This window comes from Heloderma suspectum, chromosome 5 (assembly GCF_057233095.1).
Source record: "Heloderma suspectum isolate Gila_16-S chromosome 5, 16-S_ref, whole genome shotgun sequence".
NCBI lineage: Eukaryota > Metazoa > Chordata > Lepidosauria > Squamata > Helodermatidae > Heloderma > Heloderma suspectum.
This window is the reverse complement of record NC_139462.1, coordinates 167,106,007-167,130,965: the sequence shown is the minus strand read 5'-3', so window position 1 is coordinate 167,130,965 and position 24,959 is coordinate 167,106,007. Positions and strand designations below refer to the sequence as shown.

Here is a 24,959-nt window from a genome sequence, read left to right as displayed (position 1 = left end):
CGACTAGGTGTGAGCCAGCAAGTCAAAGGGCTTTAATCTATCCACCACCTCTGCTTCTCCACTGTTCATACACAGCCTTCCTGTTCTACCCCCAACTCTTCTGCCTCGACCTCCAAATCGGGGAGCTCCTTTCTGATACAAGAGAGCCTATCGCGATCCCAAACACACATCACACTCCTCGTGGCCTCGCGCACTTGGATCCCGCAATCCCTCCCCCTGGATGCTACTCCCTGCCACCAGTGCATCTCCACAACAATCTCTAGAACCCCTGGGAATGAACGTCCCTCAGTGCCCCTCCCATAGAGCAGAGTAAAAGCCCCTTCAAATACCAAAGCGAAAATGAATCAAGGGAATTATGATGGTTTGGCTGGATTGCAAATAAATGGCTTTCTGGTGTTAAGTCCTATTTTATCCATGTAAGTTGCCAATTAGAGTAGCAGATGTGCTTAGAATAACTTTTTGCCCATGTGGTAAATACCAACTCATATTTCTATGTACAAATTCTCCATGTCTTGCAGAGGTGGGCAACTTGTAAGTCAAAACATCTGGATGCCCACAGCTCCCATGATCCCTCACTATGCTGGTTAGGCCTGATGGGAATTGTAGGCCAAAATATCTGGAGGACAAGTTGCCCACCTGTTCTAGAGGAATTTGCTCACATGCATTGGGTATCCACTAACCCTGTATGAAGCATAGTTATCCCTTCAAATGTGTGTCCAAATTTTAGGATCCTAGTTTTAATCTTGGTTATTAAGTTTAAGAGTATAATGGTTCATTTTAAGCCATATTCAATACTGGTCTCCGTGCCAAATGTGGGGAGGGGGAAGAGAGACAGGAAACTTAGGCATAATTCTGCAGTCAGTCTTTTAAACCTTGGTCCGGTGTTGCTTCAACCAGCTCATACTAAAGTAAGCTAAGCTAGATTGTCTTTGCATCCTCCTTTTAAAGGATTCTTGCTTTTGTGAGATTAATGCTTCATCAAAATCTACTGTTGCATATGTGGCACTAATGCAAAGCTCAAAAGCAAATGTCCAAAGTTACAGTTGTGCTCAATTGTTTAAATTGGTTCAGTACATAACTATGCAAGTCACAAGTGGGACCCACGTCAAAAGTGTGGCTGCATATCTGTCCTCACCTTCCAACATGATTGGTCAGGGTGCATGCCAACCTGCCAGCCATGCTTCCCCCCCCCCCGCCCCGGATAGGCCATTGCATTCTTTTTCTAGTTTTTTTCCAGCAGACCCTGAACATTCTATGGCTACTGAGTGTGCCCAGGCCTCAGTGGGCTTGGGGGGTGAGGAGGTGTTATTACCCCCTTAGGGCTTTTCGTTTTCTACAATCTTGAGGATTCTACCAAGCATGCCCTTAGATCCCTTTTTTTTTTCAGTGGCCCTGTTTGGGCTCCATTGTCCACACTCACCACTGGAGTTTGTTGTTAGAGTACTATCATTCTATCAGAGCCCAGTGTGCATGTCCCCAAGCACAATTTGCTCAATTTAAACAAATGACACCTTTTCAGAATTGTATGAATTCCCCTCCAGCTCTGGAGATAACTCAACCAAACATTAATCAAATGGTTGTAGTACCAACTACAGTGCTTTCAGGATAGATTTGTACGCTTTACGACTGATTTAAAATGTAAGGTAAAGGTAAAGGTGTCCCCAGCCAGTTGTGTCCGACTCTAGGGGGTGGCGCTCATCTCCATTTCTAAGCCGAAGAGCCAGCGCTGTCCGAAGACGCTTCCGTGGTCATGTGGCCGGCGTGACTGAACACCGAGGTGCATGGAACACTGTTACCTTTCCCGCTGAAGCGGTACCTATTTATCTACTTGCAATTTCTTGCTTTTGAACCGCTAGGTTGGCAGGAGCTGGGACTGAAGACGGGAGCTCACTCCGTCACGTGGCACTTGGGTCTCGAACTGCTGTCCTGCCAACCTTCCGGTCTGCAGTTCAGCGTCTTAACCACTAAGCCACCGCGATCCCTGATTTAAAATGCAGATAGTCCCTATCCCAAACCCAGGCTGGAAATCAGATTAGAAAGGACCTTTTATCATTCAGTGTTTCCAGGATAAGAGATATTATTCGCTCCTAGACCTTGCTTAAGAATGGTGATAATTTTCCAAAGCAGATGGATCTAAACTTGGCTTCTTGGTTCAGATACTGCCTCTTTCAGGACAGCAGAAATTATACCTTAACAAAGAAGTAACAGCTTTTGAGGTCTATACTGAAACCTGGCCTTGGCAGATTCTATTAGGCTGTCAGATTTAATCCAAGGATACTAGGCTCCAAGGAGCAAGGGATAGGTCTTAACCCTCCAACTAGCTTGTCAACATCCTCAGGCTGCACAAGCTGAAAATAAATCCTAGGATTAATAACAGGACCAGATGGTACTCTGGTTCTAGTTTCCAAATCGAAATGGATGAGTGGTTTTTATTTGAAAAAGGCATTGAAAATTAGTCAAAGCAGACCTTGGAGGGTTCCAGATGTTGACCTGCTGAGCTGTACCAAGCAGGTCCCTTACGACACAAAGGAGCTCTGTTGGTACCATCATGCTGCCACAATGATGGCAAAGTAAAGTTTCTTTGCTCCCATCACAACTACAGAATAGGCTCTAAGATGGGCTCTAATCTGTTCAGTCATATCTTGCATTTTCTACCATCTGCTCCAAATGATTTCTCTACCTTTTCATTGTCCTCAGCTCAGAATACCAGGGAGCTGATTTGAGACTATGGCTTGGAAGAGGGCAATCAGGAACATATTGACTGTCCTACTCCTCTCCCAATTCCAGCTATCAACCAGGGCCTGAAGCCACCCACCCCCAAAACATCAGGATCCGTAAGTCTCTGGGGCAAACCATAGAAATTGGCCCACAATCGCTGCAGAGATTAGAAGCAGCTTACAGTCCAAACTTGATCAGAAAGAGATTAGCTATGCTCACTTCTCTCTCTACGACCACCTCTGCTTGTCATTAACCAAGTTAGCAATTCCAAAAAGTTGCTCCTAAATTCTGAGTCTGAAATGGATAGTGAAGGTTAACAGTCACAGAATGGCAAACTACGATAGGAGACATTGTAGTCATGTGAGCCTCCTGCCAATGCTTAAACCACGATGGTTAAATCTGCACCAGCCCACTATACTTCAGTAATCTTCAACCTTTTCAGACTTGGGACCCACCTTTAGCCCAAACATGCATTTTGGGATCCACTTCTTATTCTTACACTATTTATTTGTATAGTAGTTGTGCTGCTGGTGCAACTCGCCTTTCTTAGGTCAGGCTGTGACCCGCTAGTGCAGGGGTGGGCAACCTTTTTGAGGTTGGAGATTCCACTGGCTCCCATGGAACCCTTCAGGGGCCTCATGAGTGGACAGTGCTGCTGGGTAGGGCCATGACACACACACCACCACCACCACAGCCTTTCACAAAATTGCTGATTTCTGGAAATAGGGTGGACAAGGAGAGCCAACCCTGACCACTCTGTTTCCCACCAGAATTAGCTGGAGGCAATAGCAGTGGTGTGGGGAAATTAGGTGGCAGTCACTCATGGCAGGCTGCCTCCAAGGGCTACATGCAAGCTGTGGTTTCCCACCCCTGAGATTATGTGTCTTGACCCACCAGCTGAAGACCAGTGCTTTACTTGCTATCAGAAAAGTACAAGTTACACAATTTACCTATTTGTTACAGACAAGCCCAAGTCTCGTTAATGCACAGCCTACTGAGATCAAGGTTTAATCATATCAAAACACACTGATTGAATTGTGGCTAGTGTCAGAACTCTGAAAACAGAACTGTAATTATCTGCTATAAAGCAGTGAAGAGTTGAACAGACAGTGCATCAAAGCCAATAAATTCAAATACAATTTATTGTTTTCAGTTTGTGATTTTAGTTCACAAATTATGAAAGAAAGGCTATTCAGAAGTGACTGCCAGAGAACTGGATCTTAACAAATAAGTATAAACTTGTTTATGAACAGCTCTATTTAAGAAAAATTTGCATAGGTCCTACAGCTGTGCACAAAGGTTAACTGGAAGTACATCAAAATTTACATTACAATTCAAAGTGTACAGTATCTACACTGAAAGGAAATATTCAATTGCAGGTGCAAGACAAACATGAAATGACCTACAAATAAGGCATGTTGCTTCATATCCCCAAATAATGTGCTATCATCGTGTAATACAAGGAGCAGTATTTAAATTGGAAAGGAATGGTCTCCCGGCTTCCTCTTTGGAATCTCTTGATTAGTATTATCCAAATATGAACCTATGCCTGTTGGCCTTGGAAAATAAATGCTGGCAGATTTAAATAGCGGCAACAGGTGTTGAACTGACAAAATTAGGAAAGCAAGGTATTTGCCAAAATGTGAATGGTGTGTATTTATGATGCAGCTTAGAGTGACCATGTAGAAAAGGACTCTTAATACACCAGAATTGTAAAGTGTTCATTCAAACATAAGCTACATCCTGGAGCACTGATAACCACTATCCAATCAGCAAAGGAATGTGAAACCCAGGACTTGAAAGAGATCTGAATTAGCATAATTGATGTTATCTACGAACGTAACCAATTCTTTGGTGAATAATAAAAATACAGTACAGAGAGGTGGTATTTTGTCATTTCAGATGACTACGTGAGTATTTGTTAATTTGCTATGATTTACCAGTTCCTTACCAGGCTAACCTTTTTAAAATTTGGTTTATACAAGGAGTGCAAATTAGGTTCTCCTGCTACTAGAGTCCATTCATACATAAGATTTGACAACAGAAAATCATTATCTAAAAAAGCTTTCCTTTTAAAAACAAGATTTCTATACATTACATTGAGGGTACACAGTTTTATTTCCTTTAAAATAGAGTTTAAACACATTTAAGAAAAGTCTTTTATAAATACAGTGGCTTTCATATGCTGACAAGTATACAATAAGTAGGGTAAATTGTGGGGCTTGATCACTAGGTATTCAGGGGAATGTTGATGCTCTTTAAATAAATTAGAGTTAAAGCAAGGGTAATAACTTTGTAATACATTCCATTATATAGATGCATGTGTATAGTGTGGACTGCCACCTCAGATTTCTGCTGAAAAAATATTAAAGTTGTAACAAGTATATCTTCCCTTGTTATATACAAGTTGCAAATAGTGGATTTAAGCAGACAAGGCACAAAGATGACACAATATAAAGATCAGCATTCAAAACTAGTACATAGAATGTGTAAGGGGCACTGTAAAGATGATTTTAAGGAATGAGCAGAAAACATTCTACACTGGTACAATAAATTTAAATCAAACCTATTTTGCCATTACGAGTTATGGGCAGACATACGGCTACAACTGGAGCACGGCTAGGGATTTAGTCATCTTAACTTTATAAAACGTCAATCTCATGGTAGATTCACATGACCTTTTCCTACGGTGAAATGGGTTTTGCAGTCCCCTTGTGATAGGGTTGCTCATACATCCTGGTCCCATTTATGAATAGGTCAAATCTACAGAGAGAGCTACGGACTACATGTTTCGTGTCAACCTCTTGAACCATCTAGAGCTTAGGGATACTCAAGGATCTTCACTGCCCCGACACAGCTAGGCTTTCTCATGCACTGAATAGGGAAGTCATGCATGCATGTGGTTGCTGGGCACATAATTCCTCTGTCCAATCCAGCAGCTGGGCCTACTTTAAATACCACTAATGAGCTGATGGGGAACAGAGAGCTGGATTTCTTTGTCCATTCTCTCCTCCCAACAGCTGATAAGCAATTTTGGGAAAATCCAATTAGGGCCCATAAGTTTACTACAAAAAAATTACTCCATAGTAGATCTCTGACTCTACCTTTAGTATCACTTAAACACTTCAGAGTGTCCTTTCACACTTTCTAAAGCCTTTGCCTGTGATAAGAACATTTGGCTCAGCAGCTACATTTATTTTCTATTGTACAGCTGATCATTTCGTAAGAGGCTAGAGATACGCTCTAGATATACAGGGTCACTATCAAAGCTGTTAGTGTAGCCAATGGAATAGTACATATAAGCAAGACAGGATTACTTGAAGTTTGATTGAAAGAACAACTAATGGCCTATAAAACATGGTATTGCAGAAGCCTGTGAGGCATCCTCTGGCAAATGACTCACCAAAAGAACTGTATCCCCAAGGAACAAAAGAATGACAAATGGGCATGCAAAGCATACAGTGGGAAAGATGGGGGCTATGGAAGAACAAGGCTGCTTAGATATTCCTGTCATCCTACAACAAGCCAGGAAATGAGTGCTGGAAAGTGAGTCAAAGACAGAAACATGCTTTTACATGGATAACCAAAGAAAATACCATTCTTGTGTCAAATAAAGCAAGTCATTTAAGTCACGGGCTTGACCATGAAACGGCTGTCAGTGTCAAGTGGTTTTAAGTGCAAAACGTTTTTGGCAACATGAAAAATAGAAAACCTCAATTAATAATACTAAAAAAGTTAATTACCAATGTGAAGCCTGATCCTGCAAGCAATGTGGTACGCATTGACTTGAGTGCAAAAGTTCAAATCCTTAATCGTCTCTGTGTGTGTGTGTGTGTGTGTGTGTGTGTACGTGTGTATGTGTACGTGTGTGTGTGTGTGTGTGTGTGTGTACACACACACACACACACACAATAGGCTTCTATATAATCAATACACAGTAAGAGTTGTGCATGTGCACGCAAAATGGCTCTTCAATGAAGTTGAGCTTTTAGCTGTTCTGAGCTGCATTATTCACAGTACGCAGCTTTAATTTATAGCAAGACTTAATCACACCTGAAATTTAAATAGTGCATCTTTTTAATGCCTCTAGAAAATGGGTGTATGAGTCCAGGTGAGCTTATCAATGAGTCTTCCAGAGGGGATCAAAGTATATCCATCCATCACCCTGTAAAGAAAGAATCACAGAAATGACAAGTCTTACTTTACTAAGGTACAACTTACTACTCAAAACGAATTAAGTATTCATTAAAAGTCTAACGAGCTGGATTCAAAGGCTGTGACTCCAAAGTAGCAATTAACATGATAGCAAAGGGCGCCATGTGCACAGAAAATACTTGCTTTGATATTCTCTCAGCAATAGCTCCCACGGTTGAAAAGGCAAACCACTGCTCAGTCTAAAAGCAGTTTTGGTTAATCCAGATTTAGTCAGACTTGGAGTAGACCTACTAAAATCAATCTCTGTGTCTAGATATGGATCCATCCCCTTGCCTCTTTGAAGCACGGATATGCCACAGAGAAAGCTTTAAAGGGAAGCTGCAGCTGCACACACGGGCCCTTTGCAATTAATCCCTAATACATACAGCAGTTTACTTGATGGAATACCTCAATGGCGGAACAAAAATTTCCTACCAGAATGCCTCTACAATGAAACTTCACTACAGAATATTTGGCTGGATCCAGACTTAGTCACAGACCTGGTTCACACATCACAGCAGCAAACTGTGGGCTAATTAAACATGTCACTTCTAGATACGGACTTAAAGTAACGTCTGTTCTGGCCCTAAGTATGTGCTGGCTTGCATGTCACTGGTAAATCATGAGTTAATTAATCCATGATTTCCTAGGATGTGGGAGCCACTTTCCAGTCTGAATATATAATTTATGAACACCCCGTTCGTAGATTGTTTATTCAAAGCAGAAGCAGTTGGCCTGTCCCCACAAATCATGGGTTAATTAACCATTGATTTGCAACTGTGACATGCACGCTGGCCCATACTTAGGGCCAAAACAGACATTTCTTTAAATCCATATCTAGAAACTACATTTTTCATTTTTACTCTAAAGTAGGTGCAGGGCCCCCAATCTATATCTTAACACACACATACCCAGCTCCACACTAGGGTCCCTGTCCCAACCTGGGTCCCTATGGCTATATAAAAATGTAAGCATAGGGCCTACATTTTACTCCTACATAGGCACAGGAGTAAAAATGTCTGTTTTGGCCCTCTGAGTAGACTCACTGAAATAAACGGAGTCATAACTAAGTTAAGTCCCATTGATTCAATAGGTTTACTTTAAATATGACTAAGTCTGAATCCAACCCATCATCTTGACCCTTCTAGTGTTTTGTCCATAGTCTAATTGCTTCTCATGGCCAAAACTGCTCATCCTCTCTCACCTTACCCTAAACATTCTGTCTCAATGCAGAGAAGGATATCCATCTGAAAGGTTTTCAGCAGTATGTATTAGCCATAAAACAGACTTCTCATTGTAGAATATTAATCCTGTTTCTATACAGTAGTTAATAAAAAAACTATTAAACTCAAAAGGCATTCAAAAAGCGGAAAGGAGGAAAAAAAAGAAGAATGCACATTCTGCTCAACGTTTATTATTTCAGCTTTGCAGGGACTCATGGCATTTCACAGATGTACACAGAACTCCATAAAAGTCTTCCTATAAAAACTAAATAAAATATCTTTTGTTGTGGTGACAGACAGCTAGTGGGTTCTATGTGACCTATCCTGTCCTCTCCTCCCCCTTTCTTTTGTTTAACAAGAAGCATTTTCCCCCACTAAAACTAAGTAGACAAAACTGAACATTCATCCAAAAGACATTTGCCAAAACATGCAGCGTCTCTTTCTTCTAAGTAGCAACATCTTTATCCATGCCACACTAGTCAATATCCAAACATTCTGTTAATAAGCCATGTTCTACATTTCAGAAAAATCTTTGAAACCACGAGTTGGAATGACCCTAAAGATATTTAAGTGCAGTGGCTTGTCATGGGGATTGAAAACTGAGAACTGATTTTTGTCATCTGCCACCCAGTATGATTCCCATTACCTCTTTGATGAAATACTTTGGTTTCCAGGGTGTACTGCTAGCTGTCCGCTGCCTCTCCTCTGCTCGCTGCCTCTCCTCAAGGAAGCGCTTGTGGTCTGTTGCTATGCCAATGTTGCCTTCTTTCAGGGCACTGGTGACATGTTGCCAAAGGTGCCTGTTTAGAAGATCAGATCAAACAGTGGAGAATTATTTATTTAGTTAATTTATTCAGAATATTTACATACCACTCCACATCTAAACAGATTCCAGAGCGGGGAACAATAAAAAAAAGAATAAAACACCAAATTAAACTTTTTTAAAAAAAAGAATACTGATAAAATCTGCAGCTGGTCAATCAGGGCAGGCTTCTTGAAATAAAGTTGTCTTCAGCAGAGGCCAAAACAATAGAACGTTACTGCCTGCCTGACCTCCAGAGGCAGGAAGTTCCGCAGAAAGGGAGCCACGACCCTGAAGACTCTACCCCAGATGGATTCCAATCAGGCCATAGGTCCATCCAGAAACACCAGGAACACCCCATCTGATGACCTCAGTGATCAGGCAAATTGATAAAGGAGAAAGTGCTCTCTCAGGTATCCTGCTCCCAATTTGTTTAGGGCTTTATACACTAGGGGCAAAACCTTAAACATGGCCCAGTCATGAATAGGCAACCAGTGCAGTTCCCTCAGCAAAGGAGTTACATGCTGAAAAGGGGCAGCTCCCGACAACAGCCGAGCTGCTGCACTCTGCACTAGCTCCAGCTTCCAGACCAGCCTTAAGGGAAGCCTCACAATTAAGAGTTCTTGGCCAGAAAGTAGGCACTAAAATTGCTCTAAAAATTACAAGCTTGCCTGTCCATTTTTGTGGAATGGGAAAGAACTCCAGCAACAATTTGAAATCAATTAAAGCCTGGAGGAGCCCTTGGCTCTGGAACTCTCTTCTGAGAAAGGTCTACCAAAGGGCAATGCTCCAGATCTTTAAACCCTTCCTATTAACGCCAAACTTTTAGGTAAGCATTGTGATTTAGTTTTTAATGTCACTATTTTTTAAAAGTATGTAATAAACAATTACATTCACAGTACAGGGGGAAAGTTTGCACGGAATCCTTACATTTGTTATTTCAATACTGAACATCCACCCATTTTAATAAATTTGTCATCTGGTACATTACTCTACCATTTAGTGATCTGATGCCGTTTGTTTTTAAGACCAGTATTAACTGAAGAAAGTTCTACAACATCTCTCAACAAAACTGACTCTTCTCACTGTGCCAAAATATGTTGATCCAGACTGTGTTAGTCATAACTAACATCCCTTTGATTTCAATGGGACTAACACATGATTAACTCAGTCCGGATCCAAATCAAGGACTGAATCCAGATTTATGTTGGCTCAACCGTACGGGTGGAAGTGGACTTCCCTGGCCCCTTCTTATCATGGCAGCACCTCCAGAACCCTGAAAATGCTACGCAGAGGGCTGGAGGACCCTGGATGGAGAAGAGGGATCCCCAAAATCAGGCAGAGGCATCTAAACCATTGAAGGGTGCTATAGAAATTTCAAATGCGCACGCGTGCAGACACACACAGGCTAAACCCTTTTTCCTACTGATTGACGTATTGTTTCAAATGAAATCCATGCTCTCTTGCCAGCCCATAAGAGTGTCTGTTGACATCTTCTGCCATGAATTTACTTTAGATCTATTAATAGACGTGACCTTTTACAATTTCTCTTTTGTTATCACTGTATTATGTAATTAGTAATTGCTTTTATTTATTTTTCTGCTTGCTTGTTTTGGGCTTTCATACTGAAAGTGTAAACACTTAATAAACAAAAATAAAATCCACAGGAAGGCAGCTCTGAACCATCCAAGAATCTTTGGACAGCAATTGTTAGTACAGCGAGTGGAGTAGTCCCCATGCAGATTATGGGTGTTTGGCATGCTGATTCAGCACAACAGTCATTTGACAAAATCATGTGCTTGGCAGCATCCTTAGAGAATCAAAGGAATCATGCTACTGTTTAAACACCTCTAGTCTCAAAACAAGAATGAGTGCTGAGCATAAAAAACCCAAGAAGAGCCATACTGGGTCAGACCAAGGGTCTATCTAGTCTGAAGCTCAGACATAACGTTTTTATGGCTATTGCTTCTCTTAAGTGCAGCTACAGGTGATAGTTTCCCAAAGGCACTCACCTTGATTCAAATGGGCCTTGTTTAGCTACGGGTCTGATCTTTTTGCGGATTATGGGTAGTTTGGTGGTGTCAATTATTTTGGTTTCTCCACTGCTGTATGTAAATTCCAGTGTGCCATTCCACTCCCCTTGTGCTTTGCACACTATGGTATTGGTTGGATTATGCTTCACCTCTGCTGTAACCCTGATTTCAATAAGAAAAATGGAGATTACTATGCACGTTATTCTAACAAGGAGAATATCCATCCACTGTAAACGTTTCTACCATAGCGACACTCAGAAAGGAAGGCTAGCTTAAAGCACTGTTTCCTTGCAAAAACATTGTTTGCTGTTTTTTTAAAAAAAATATTTCAGATACATTTCTGAAGCCGAGAGCATTCATGACACTACATTCAATATGTTTTGACCAAAGCTGTGTGATTTGTTCTCTCCTACATTCACAGAAGTTACACATGTCACACAGCACGCTGAGCTAGTATGACCCAGTGGATAACATGGTAGAAGCGATTCATGTTCCTGTCCAGTGTTACTCCCTGAGTCCCCACTCGGCCATGGAAGCTCACTGGGTGACTTTGGGCCTGTTACAGACTCTCAGCCCAGCCTACCTCATAGGGTTGTTGTTGTGAGGATAAAATGGAGAGGAGGAGGAAAATGTAAGCTGCCTTGGGATCTTTGCAAGAGGAAGAAGGGCATATAAGTGCAGTCAATCAATCAATCAATCAATCAATCGTGCTACAGCCAAATCATGTGTCTCCACTTCAGCTCCCCAGCTGAGAAACTGGGACAGCAGCAAGCCCCATCACATGTGGTGTGAAGACTTGTAAAGCCCATTTATATATAATATAGTATGAAATCACTAGCAGCTATAGAGGTGAAAACAGTAAGCACTTAGCCAGTTTATGTTGCTTGCCTTGGCATTTTAATACAACCATCTAAAGCCATATGGCTGGGAGATGCTGGGAGCTGCAGTCCAACACAGCTGGAGGGCACCACATTGGGGAAAGCTGATCTAAAGAAAGAGAGAGGGCAAAAGAGCAGTTTTTGGTACCTGTGTACTTTCCCTCCATAGAAAGGCTTGGTGTGGAATGTGACTGTAGCAGAGTAGCCAGTCTTGGCACAGTGAATGTTGACTTTACCTCCAAGCTCCACCCAAGGAATGGTAAGTATAGAGCGCGCATAGGCACAAGGTAGCGTGAATACATATTCTTCCTCATGCTCCATTAGATAAAGAATGCCTGTGGATGGGAGTGGAAATGGAAAAGCACTTTTAGCATTGAGAATTAACCCATAAGCTTTCTGGAAGAATTGACACCTTTTATATTATACTAAAGTGAAACACTTGGTGAAATGTTAATCTTTAAAGTAAATCATATTTCTTTTAGCTTCCTTCAGTGGGAAGGGATGCAAAAACTGGCTGGACAGTGATGACATTTGATCAACTTTTACCAAAAGTAAGATGCATTTTTCAACTGTCCCTTTGTGGGATCCTTCATGCCTGGGATAAATTAGTATAAAAGCCATGTAATTAATCAAAAGTGATAAGACTGATGAATGAGTTCAAGACATTCAAACAACCCCTCAGTCTCCAAACTCTAGCCTACAATAACTTTGCACATGATTTTTTCCCTTTCCCACTTTCTGTCACCTTTGAATAAGTATCCTAGTAAGATAGAAGTTCCAACATGATTACCTATTAGCTTAGATTAAACCAAAATGTCAGATGTCATGCAGCTTGCATAGGTGATCCCTAATATGGCAAGTTGATACCACTGCCACTAGCCTGGCAATGCACCTAACAATGATCTCTCAAGCCATTAAATACCTTATTCACCACCAATTACAATTACCTACAAGTAGGGCTAACTATAAATTGATAAATACATTTACCACAAAAATGCAGCCCAGGATAGATTGTTCGTTACTGATGGCATCCTTTTGTTCAGGCAATTAAAAATATAAGGGTACAAATGAATGCTTTCAATTTCCCTTCCACTGGAAAGCCTCAAGCAGATCAGAGTTACCGTTACTGCTTAAACAAGACAACTTCCCACTAATGCATCCATTACAAGGCCCGGTTCGCACTGTCATAGGGTGGTTAAGAAGCCATGGTGGCTTGTTAACTACCCTGCATGTGACAGCTGATTTGCGTAATTACCCTCGCCAGGCATGGCTTCTCCTGTCATCTGAACCCAGTGAAGGTAGCTTGTTGAGGTGGTTAACAAGCCACCCTGAACTCATGGCCTGTTGTAAGGTTCTGGAGTGGTTTGTTAACAACCCAACAAGCCACCCTCGCCGGGTTCAGACTACATGAGAAGTCACGGCGGTGGGGTCTTGAATTGACAAACTGGTGCCCATGGGCTGTGGTGATCATGCGAATCAGGTCACAGACTGCCCTGTTAAACATTAAGTTTTGTTCCCCCTTTTATCTCACACTCTGAGCAACGCTCTTTCTGCAGATGCTAGGTCCATACAACTTCAGCTGACTAAAAAGCCAAAGGAGTCAGGGATTAACACTCCCTTTTGATCAGGGTTGGGCAATTTGTGTCCCTCCAGAAATCTTAACTTATAACTCCCATCAGCGCTAGCCAGCATAGCCAATGGTGATGGATCATGGGAGTTGTTGGTCAAAACATCTGGAAGGCAACAAGTTGCACATCCCTGCTTTTGATTCTGTAGGGAGGATGCACTGAATGGTCCTGGAGTGGTCAACAACCTTGAGAGGTTTCCTCCAAAAGAGGATCCTCCCACATCTCTATTTTTCAATCACATGGTACCCACTAGGGCAGATTCAGTCACATGACTACAAAAAACAGCAGCTACATTGATCTGGAGAACAAAAATAATTGCAAAGCATCACACACAATGACACACATAATCCTATGATGGAATTCTATCATCACATGAGTGCTCATGATTAGCAACTTTAGACAGCATTCTGTTCATACTCATACATCAAAATCTAAACACACAAAGCATATCAAGCATACTACATAGATCAGAAACAGTTTTGAATCTGTTACTGAATCAGTTTTCACTAATAGGAGGGACTAGTGCTGATGCACTAGGCAGCAAAACAGGAGAGGGCATTAGGAGACCCCTGAACTATACAGGAACTCCCCAAAATCATCCAGACCAAGAGGAGCAAATTTATGCGGCTCTCCTGCTGCTAACGAACATGGTCATTAGACTTGGAGGCAAGGTGTCACGGGTACACTGATGATACCCATCTCTATTTCCCTGTTACATCTGAATCAGGAGAGTCTGTGCACATTCTGAACTGGTGCCTGGATGCAACTATGGCTTGGATGAGAACTAATAAACTGAAGCTGAATCCTGACAGGACAGAGACCTCATGGGTGGGCAGTTCCCAGGTCCAGGAATTGGGCTGTTTTCCTTTCCTGGGTGGAATTGCACTCACTCTGAAGGAGCAGGAATGTAGTTTGGGGAAGTTCCTGGATCCATCTTTGTCTCTGCAAGCCCAGTGACTTCAGTGGCCCAGAGTGCACATTACCAACTTCAGTTGGTGCTTCAACTACACCCGTTTTTGGGTAGGGACAGCCTAGCCACAGTCATCCATGCACGGGTAACCTCACAATTACACTACTGTAATAGACTGTGTGTGGGGCTGCCCTTGTGCCTGGTTTGGAAGCTACAGCTAGTGTAGAATATAGCAGCTAGGGTGCTCACTGGGACACCCAACACCCGCATTAAAAGGATGCACTCACTGCTTATGTTCGGTATTATGTTGTTGACATACAAAGCCCTAAACAACTTGGGACCAGGTTAACTAGCAGACCGCCTTCCCCTATATATACCCAACCAACCTTTAAGATCTTCAGGAAAGCCTAACTGGTTGTTCCATGACCAACAGAATATCACCACGTAGTATCTCAAAGTCAGGCCTTCTAGGTGGTGATGCCCACTCTCCCATGCAGTTCAGGAAAACCCTACCCCATGCAGTTCAGGAGACAGAAAATGTGTTATGTTTCAAACACCTCCTGAAAACACACCTTGTTCACTCAGGCTTTCTCTGGCTTGTAATTCATTGCAATTAATCATATACTACTCCATGTAACTGTTCCTTATATTGTTTTGTATTGTTATTGTAGTTGGAATTGTTTTTAATGGTGTATTTGGATGTGATTTTTAATATTTATATGTTAACCACCTGTAGAGTTTATTATATTAAGTGGCATATAAGTATTACTAATGAATAAATAAACAACTGCAGAGCTGAGTGGATAACTGTAGCCCTCAACTGCTGGAGCTGCTGTTTCCCTTCAGTCCTGAAGGTGAACGTCCAAAATTCCACACCACCATCATGCAAAAGGATCCTTTAATATGCAAGGAGGACTGCTCTAATTAGGATCATTTACACTGACAGAGGGATTTTTGTCCTTGCTGCTGAAAGGACCCTAGGTGGAAGGGAATTTGCTCCAGAGGTTGGCATGGATCCTCAAAACCCACTTCCTTCTCCTCAATACCAGGGCCACTGCAGCCCATTTTTCCACCCTGGACAATTCCCAGTTTGAGTGGTGGGAGATAGCAGTGGTGTCAATGGACCCCAGAGCCAGCTCCATATATCCAGATCTAGGAACCCTGCTGCAACTCCTTTGCTTGAGGTGGGCACTTCCCCTGGGCCAAAAAGCATGGATGGAGAGAGAGGGTAAAAAGAAGGGGGGAAATCTCCTCTCTGCCCTTCCCTTCTTCTCCCACTCCACATCATTTCCATCTCCCCCTAAAATCATTTAAGTTCCTCTCTCCTAGAATTCTTTAAACTGCAAGATGGTATCCACGCCCTTCAACATTTAAAGGACTGGGGTTGTGGAAACTAGGTTCCAAGGACATGCTTTTTTTCAGGCCAGTTCCCACCCACCCTTTCAATTCCTATGTAGCCTCACTTGTTGTATCTGGTCTTCTGGTGTCAACTCTAACCAGTTATTTCAAATTATTTTCTTAAACTCATTTGAAGATCATGAGAGTCCAATCCCATACATTGCTACCCTGGCAAATGAGGGTAGGGTTCACAACTCATGCTATTTCTCTTGCTTCAAAACCGAGACTTCTTTTCACACGTTCTGTGGGGGAAGAAAAGAGCTGAAACCTTCTAGCCATAGGGCCATACATGCCCAACATGAAATTCACTGCTCAACTTAGGGAGGCTCACCACGAGACAGGACTGGAGAATCTCTGCTCTAAAAATACTAATAATTTTGGCTTTGTGTAACATCCAATCTTCTTTTGGCAAACATAAATATACTCCCTCTTGGGCTAGAAGCAATTGCAAATCAACCCATCAGACACCTACATTCCTGAACTCCTGGTACTCTAATAACAAGCCTTTCGGAACGATAAAAAATATGGGGTTGGATCCAGATTGACACTGGATCAATTGCACTGGTGGATGTGGACTTCACTGCCCCTTTTTCCTATGGCAGCCCCTCCAGCCCCCTGAAAATGCTACACAGAGCACTAGAAGACCCTGCTGAATGGGGTGGTGTGGGGGGAGTAGGTCCTGCAAAATTGAGTGGAGGGACCTTGTGCAAGTGGAGCCCTTCCTTCCACAGAAGATCTCGCTTCCTTCCACAGAAGATCTTGCAGAAGGCAGATCCAACCCGTGGGCTGGAACTAAAGACAAAAACTGAGCAGGAAACATCAGATATAGCCAAATAGCAGCAGGATGCCAAAGGAGCTGAGAAGGGCCCACAGTTCACTAGCTGAACACATGCTCTGCACACATAAAGATACTGGGTTAAATTCCTAACATCTCCAGATAAAGATCTCAGAGTGCTGGGCAAGACCTTGGAGACTAAACAAAAATGAGCTAGATGGACCAGTGACACTGTGTAGGTTCACACAGAGGGAACACAAACCTGTGGACAATAAATTCACACACACACACACATATATATACACACACACACACACACATATATATATATATATATGAGAGAATGAGTTCAGGGCCTGTAAGAGCAACACAGTTCTGTGACAGTTTGTTGGCTAACTTCAGAATCAGCAAAGAACACATTATGAGAAACACAGGAGCAGAAGGAGTGCTCCCAAGCTCCTGCCACCTCTGCAAAACAATGGTTGAAAATCATACCTGAATGTAATACCAACATAATAAAGTGTCTGTGCTCGATATCTTAAAACTTAATTCATGACCCTCTATCACAGCATTAGGCATACTGGTGCCCTTCAGGTGTTCTTGACTACAACTCCCATTAGCCCCAAACAGCATGCCCAATGGTCAGAGACAATGGAAGTCCCAAATATCTGGAGGGCCCATTTGCCTATCCCTGCTCTACCATATATACTGAGTTAAACCCTGTTTTTTTCAATGTAAAAAAAAGACTATGGGCAAAAAAATATGACTAAGGTCTCTTTCTGGCAAGGAACAGGAGTGGCAGAACTAGTGAGGTAAAACCACTGCATAGTTGCCTATCTTTCAGTGGTCTGTTTTTATACCCTCCTCTTCTTTCCTTGCCACAAGCCAAATCTCAGTTTTGGTTTGAAAGTGAACAGACTGGTCAAAATAATGCAATATTGTATACTGGGCTGGATTCAGATCTATGCTGGATCAATTGCACTGATGGAAGTGGACTTCCCCATTCCCTCCTTCTCATGGCAGCCCCTCTAGCCCCCTGAGTCAGGAAACTCTGCTAAATGGGGTGATGTATAGTGTATAGGGAAGGGGGATCCCCAAAAATCAGGCAAAGGGACATTCCACAAGCAGAGCCCTTGCTCTCACAGATCCCTTCCTCTTGTGGAAGGCAGATCCAGAATCCAACACATTGTGTCTTTGAGTTAGGCATTTAGGTTGTATTTTTATGCTCAACTTTAATAGAATACATTTCTATTTGCTATATAACAATAATTATTGTTATATAGGGGCTGTTTTCTATATAACAATAATTTCTTGGAATTTTGATGTTTGAACTGGATATGGGCATTAGTGGCAAGTTATGCTTATGCACAACACTGATTTAGGGAAAAGGATGTTAAAAGGAACCTCCAGAGACATCTAGTTCTAACCCATTTGCATTTCTCATTGCATTCTACTCTCTTCTAGAGATCATTTTCACTGTATACTTCTACAGTGAAACACACACACACACACACCAAGTATATCCTTATAAAAAACAGCCAAATCAATGGTCTGCACCTTTTTTTTTTATGAATGAATGAGGAAAAAAATCTCTAACTCTGTGTATGTTAAATGACAACATAACAGTTTAATGCAATACTTTAAAACCTATTTTCTTTATCATTGTATTGCATTTTCCCTAATTATGATTGAACGTATTTGTTGTTTCAAGTACATACTAAACATACTATTAAAATACAAATTAAAAGATCAACACACAACTGCCAAATATATCTATGTAACTCTCTCATCCATTGAATGTGTACAGCAAATGTACAAATATAATAAAACACAAGCCATAAACCACTGCTTAGCAACCTGAGCAATTTTTCTTTTTCAGACCACACGTTTAACTGTTTGACTCCGTTCCCTTAATATCTTACATAAGGAGCATTTCCACTATTTTGTTTTAGTGTCCAGAGGCTGGAAAGTACATCAGGTGTTTTGCTGCTCCTACCCCCGGTACATTTGTGTGTGGGGGGGATTGGGGGGGTACTTCTCTTCAAGGCTTTCTAAAATTATATTTGATAAGCAAGAATGCTATAAAATATATTATCTTTGTGGCATGTCTTACCTTCACCTACCATAGAAACACCTACAGACATCCCCATGAACTTGCTCTTGGTCCATATATGAACATTTGCACACATCTTCTTCTCCTTGCACTCGCAGTAAAAGCAAGATACCGGTGGGTGATGGGATACTTGTTCAGCTACAAACCTCAGCTTATAGCATTCAGGTGACGTCTGGCTCTTAATACTTGAGGAGGCACTGTGAGTTCTCAATGGATTCACTTGGTCTTTAGGCACATCCCAAGAGCAGTGAAAAGTTTCTCCAATTATTGGGTTATAGGGCTTCTTAGCAACAGCTCCTTTTCGGCCTTCATGAAAGGCTGTTAAGTAATACTCCACAAAGTAAATTATCCTCTCCTCAGGAGTGGTTCCAGATGAAACTGACAACAACAGGTCTGGATGGGCCAAGAAGTTTGCATACATTTCCAGCAGGGACCTCTTCTCCAAAATAAAGGTTGGAAGGACAACCTGTATTGAATGCAGCAGAAAGGCAAATACCATTTTTCCATGACTGCATCAGGAAGAGTAAACAGCCAGCTGCAACACCTACTGAGCCAAAACTCAACCATTTTTCCCAGCATTGCCAGAGAGCTCCTTCTCAGGATTTAAAAGTGTAAATAATGAATGAAGGCGACACTCACGGCTTTGGTCAATTGTACAAGCCACTCTCTATTTCTCCAGAGTCCTCAACGGCCCTGCAAGTAACAAGGTCATGCTATTCAAACGGCAGGGGTTCATTCATTGTCTTGCTCTGCTTAGCTGCCAAATGAGCCAATTGTTCACTGACAGCACTCATTGTTTACAGAAGTGGTACATCGGTTTGGTTCAAGTTAATTGAGTTCTGCTAGAAACCTTCCAACTCCGACAGCTGCCAAGCTGGATGTGGCACAGAGAAATCTGGGTCTCAGCAGTTTTACCATATTTTAATCAAAGAGTGGCAAAAGTGTCACCCATAGTTTTTAAAAAATCTGCACATCCACAATCTGTTTCTGCTAAGCAGACATCTGGTGTTTGGCAGACATAGTTTCTCCCAGTAACTTAGAACTAGTGATAGCTGGGTGGAGAATGGGGCATAAACAGCAGCACTAGAAAAATGCCCAGCACTGCCTTGCTGATCTGCCTTCCTTGCTGATCTGCCTTCCTGATTCCATATGAGTGACTGATGATGCTGTTTGCCACATTGGATGTATCTATTAAAGGGCAGAAAGAACAACTCTTAGGTCATAAGAAAATATATAGTATTATTATCATCAACATTATCATTATTATGTGAAATATTTTTACACCGAAAAGGCTAGGGAATGAGGAATTATGACAAGTTTGTTCCACACCAATTTGTGCAAACAGGCTGAAGACTTCACTGCAGCCATGTGCAAATCCAGGACAGAACTGCCCCTCTTTCCTCCCTCCTTGGTTTATTTAGGAAAACTGCCAATGTAATAAAACCCTTTCAGAGGAAGCTCAGCAACATTCCTCTCTAACACCTGTGCAATGCTCAGCACTAATATCAACTTACAGGGGGAACTAAATCAAGTCTGTGTGACTCCAAAGGCCGCTACCAACAGATCACTAAGAAATCAGCATTTCCAACAAAGAAAAAAAGATTGCTTCTTTTGGCGGAGCACATGAAAGCTTAAATAATGAGCATGTCCTTCAGGGGGGAAAAATACATTATGTTTTCTTCAGAAGAGCTCTCTGACCAAATCTGTACCCATTTTTAATAAGGGAAAGGCCCCAAGACAGCAGGCACCAGCATTTAGATTTTATAATAAGATTAGATATAAGCAGCAATACAACAGAAATGGCACCTCTTCTTAATAGCCAAATGCTGCATATTTCAATACAGAAGCACAGTACACAGAGGTTATGCTTTTATGGTTATGCTCTTTTTAAAATAAGAGCATTCATAAAACACAAGTGACACTGCTTTTCATCTTTAAGTATAATTGTACGGTTGTTGTTTTTTTTAAGAGCAGACCAGATAAGGAAGAAAGAAAATACGTAAGGAAAGCATGAGGAATTTGAGCTTTGTTAATTCTGATGTGAACTGGCCTGATTCGCACCTCCTGGATTATCAAAACATAAATACCCTTCAAATTCCAGACTTCTCTAAACTTCACAGTGCAGTCCTCTGCTCAAAACACATATCAAAATCCGTATTTTAGCATAAAATGCTTTAGAAATGTGTAGAGATAAATAGTTTTACAAATACATATTTAAACAGAAGTTTTGTGCACTTTTTTTTTAGGATCACAGATTAATGTGGAAAAAGGACAGAATGGACTTCTGAGTGAACACCTGTGAAACTGACATGGATCAGAAATGGGCTGACCTTCCATAGCTCATTTTAAAATAAAAATCAGATACTAAGGCTGCAATCCTAAAAAACACTCTTCTGAACATGGTGGGTTTTACTTCTGAGTAAATTTGCACAAGATTACACTAAGAATGTGTTAAAGAGTTTCTGCACATACACAAAAACCCGGCATAACGGATAAAGCCGTGCCAGCCTAAGGCTTTGAGACATCAAGAATGTATCAAATGATAGGTAAATACAGGACACACCTAGCAACTACAGGAAACAGATCTCCTTTTACCTGTACTCCCCCCCCCAAATAAAGCTAAGAATCCCCTTCCCCCCCCCCTTTGGCTAGCACCTGGGATCAGAGAGCGAGAAAGCTAAAAGTAGGCACCTTTCCATGATGACTAGACCCAACGGAGAATCTATCCTACACACACACACACACACAATGAATTTTGTATTGCGTTTTAATATAAAATTTTAATTACTAGAAGACACTTTTTGGCTGGAAAAGCAGGACGACATAACCAAAGACTTGCATACTCACCAACATCTAATACATATAGTAACATGTGACATTGAACAAACAGTTACAAGCAAATACTCTAAATGATTAGGGAACAGGCTATCTCTCAGAGGTTCTTAACCTGGTAGAGAGCCAGGATAAGTAACTAGAATGGGTCAAGGATTGGTAACATTCTTTTTCTTCTTTTAACACACCAAAGGGTTGAGGAATTAAAACAAAATATTTGTATAAGAGTAGATTTCATGGCCATTCTCTCCTTTAAGTTGGCTGCAACTTCTCCTACTTCTGATGTGGGGGCAGGAGATGGAAGACTGTTCCTCTTAAGAACAAAGGGTTCGATGGCAAAGATCACCCTTCAAGCAGGTATGTTGGATGAGAATTAGCATACAACCTTGCCCGCTCCCCCTTTACCTATGTCTACTTTTACTTTCCATTGCCTAAGCCAGAAGTTCTCAAACTGTGGTCCCCAGAACCCTGGTGTCCACAAGCGCCACTCAGGTGGTCTGCAGAAAGGTTTCAGAACAGTTTAAAAAAGTCTGCACTTAAGCCTTGCACTTGATTTATTTTTTCTGAGAACAGAGAGAAGGCTGTTTTAACCAGGGCCAGCGTATCAAACAGGCAAATTGAGATCCTGTGATTTTCATAATATGGCACTGGTGTAGTCTACTAATTTTCCCCTAAAATCTTTCCAAAAATGTTAAAAGCAGGATTACAGTTATTAAAATATGAGTTGTTTGTGCTTTGATATAGAACAAAAAAAGGTTAATTAAGTGTGACCCTTTTCAAGTAGTCCATGAAAAAAGAAGTTTGAGAACCAGTGGTCAAAGCTTTTCCCTCTTGCCTGTTTATGTGGGAGGGGGAACTGCTCAGTCTGAAAGCTTATTCATGATCCATCTTACATGAACATATACACATGAGATGTGCTCTGTCACTCTCTGTGAGCAATGGTAAGAAACACAGCCCCCCAAAAGGAAGTATTAAATGACTCCAAATTAAGATGATTCTAGCATGTAGGACCCATTTTTAAACATTAAAATTATACACATTACAAAACTGTACATTGAAATTAGATCTCTAGTGCTCCTTTTAATGAAAAGGGTAAGCCAGACAGGTTTGTTGATGTATTCCTCAAGACTGGAAAGAAAAGTGTTCTCACCCCCTTGCAACCTTAGCTATGGTCAATTATTGTATGGAGCAGCATCCAAACACCTCCTCCCTCCGGTCTTAAGCCTTTAATAACAAAGAGACAGCAACAAAAAGGAACAATTGGCTGAAAAACTACTCAGGCTGTTTAACTGAAATAGGGAGGAAGATGTCAAACTAGATGTGGGGGAAGGAATGAGGATGTTAATGTCTTGTTTTAAAGGGGACATTGCATTCCTTAAATAAAGTGTTGTCTTGCATTCCAGATCATCTCAGGTCCATGCAATATAAGTAGATGGCCATTAAGATGTCAGTCCCTACAACATCAAGCTAGTCCCTTATTTTTTAAAACTGATCTGAAACACAACCCTGCCATTGTTCTCTTGTTCACAAGGAATGCAAGTTGTCTCAGATACACATACTACAGGCAGATCAGCAAAAAGAAAAAAAAAAGGAAGGAACATTTTCAGCACCATCATAAACTGTAAGTCCCACAGACTCCTTTTGGAGGAGCTGTATCAGAGTCAGGTGTCAGTAAAGCTGAAGCCCTATGGAAGGGGTAGACAATACATGGCCTGGGGGCTGCAAGCACCACCACCACCCCACATGGCCTTGAGTGCAGCCCCACCATTCCTTCATTGCTGAATCAGGCAATGCAGCAACACAAAAATCAGCATTTTGCTGCCAAACTTTGGCAGCAAACCACTACAGAGACTTAAAAGGGCCGAATTTAGCTTGTCTTCAAGCTAAATTCGGCCCTTTTGAGTCACCGATCGTTCTTTGCTGCTGTGGTCAATGTGAAGGCAGGAATGTGGCCCCCAGGGGAGCCTGCAGACTGGAAATTGACCCCCAGAGTTACCCTATCGGAACAGTGATTGATTCTTCCTTTGTATCCAAGTTTTCCACTGTATTACAGGTCAGTGAACAATTTGGTACAAAGTGGACATCCTTAGAAAGAACAGTGCAAAGCATTAGAATCTGACAGTGTACTAACTAAAAACACACACACAGGATGGGATTCAGCACCTAAGACACCCAGCAGTAGGCTCTACAACACTCGCTGAATGGATGTAAGGGTGCAGCTGGCTGATCCTGGGTTACAGTTGCATCTTGCATCTCCAATTACATCAAGACAGATTAATCAAGACAAAATTAATCCAAATGGACCAGAATATGTATGTGTAAATAACATGAAATTTAGTTTCAGATCCCCTAAAAACAAAATCAGAATGACAGATGCACATCATCCATTGTTACCAAAGAATATATTCTTAAAGCTACTTCACTTTTTGTGTGTGTGAAAATTTATAAGGAAAGATTAAACCTAGCAGCCACATTCCAGTACCATCACTGGATAACCTGTTTTGACTGAAACGTTCTCCAAGATGTCCTCAAACAGGCAAATAATTTTTATGCTATTCTATTCCATCATTGCCAATACATTTAATTCATGGGGAAAATACACATTTCACCAGTGCCTCTGTTATAAACTGTCCTTTATATTTCATTCACTCCATGAGGTCAGGCCTAGAAGCCATTTTCTTTTCATGTATTATTCAGGAAAGCACTCTCAATACTGATGTATTAGGTTACTACACCAGTCAAAATCAATTGTTTCCTGACCTTCCTATGGTCAGAAAAATGACACAGTCATTAGTGAGAGCCTTTTGCAGTACTCCTATGACATCTCACACACAAAATACTAAGCTCATTGTTCTGTATTCATTATACACCTACAGGCATGCACAGCATTTTCCCAACAGTACAATCACCTGCGTATGGGTCATCTGACTGCTGTGTTGTGTTTGGCAAGCACATTTTAAAATATAAGTAGACTAATTAGAGTGAATTCCAAGGAGAAGAAAATTTTTCTAATGCATTATATAAAGAAAATAATTTAGGCTTGAGTGGTCAACAAATTTTGGTTGGATATGATAGCCAAATTAAAGCACTGGTGATCAAATTAAATTTGGGCACCAACACCTCACCCCCTTTCCTCTGAGGGAGGAAATGCATGGGGCCACTAAACACAAAGTGAAAGACTGTCCTGGGCAAGTCCTCTGGCATTTGCTGGCTACTTGTGAGGAAGGGAATGGTCTTCACTCTCTTGCTGCTTTTCACTTTTCTTCCATTGGTGCAAAGTTCATTTCTCTCACTCCTTCTGAATGACTTGCAATTGATGCAAATGGAGAAGTAGTCACTGTACACTAAGTAAAGAGGACATTCAGATTTAAAACAAAAACAAATCCCTCTGGTTTACAACTTAAAAGAGTTCTTAAGTCATCGAAACAATGGTGAGCCTGAGGAATGAAAGCCTC

At 41.5% G+C, this 24,959-nt stretch overlaps 1 protein-coding gene across 2 annotated transcripts in view; it reads right to left on the bottom strand.

Moving 5' to 3' along the window:
• Nucleotides 1-3,843: 3,843 nt before the first annotated feature.
• OSBPL10 (oxysterol binding protein like 10) overlaps nt 3,844-24,959 on the bottom strand; it is a 90,941-nt gene continuing 69,825 nt past the window's right edge. The window contains exons 8-12 of one of the 2 annotated variants that reach the window (XM_084858269.1): nt 18,673-19,138; nt 11,997-12,183; nt 10,950-11,132; nt 8,782-8,935; nt 3,844-6,883 (exon numbers count right to left, since the gene is read on the bottom strand). In XM_084858269.1, coding sequence (XP_084714395.1) covers nt 6,839-6,883; nt 8,782-8,935; nt 10,950-11,132; nt 11,997-12,183; nt 18,673-19,138 — 1,035 coding nt within the window. In that variant the 3' untranslated portion in view covers nt 3,844-6,838. The remainder of the gene's footprint in view (nt 6,884-8,781; nt 8,936-10,949; nt 11,133-11,996; nt 12,184-18,672; nt 19,139-24,959) is intronic. The other variant, XM_084858270.1, reaches the window with a different exon arrangement.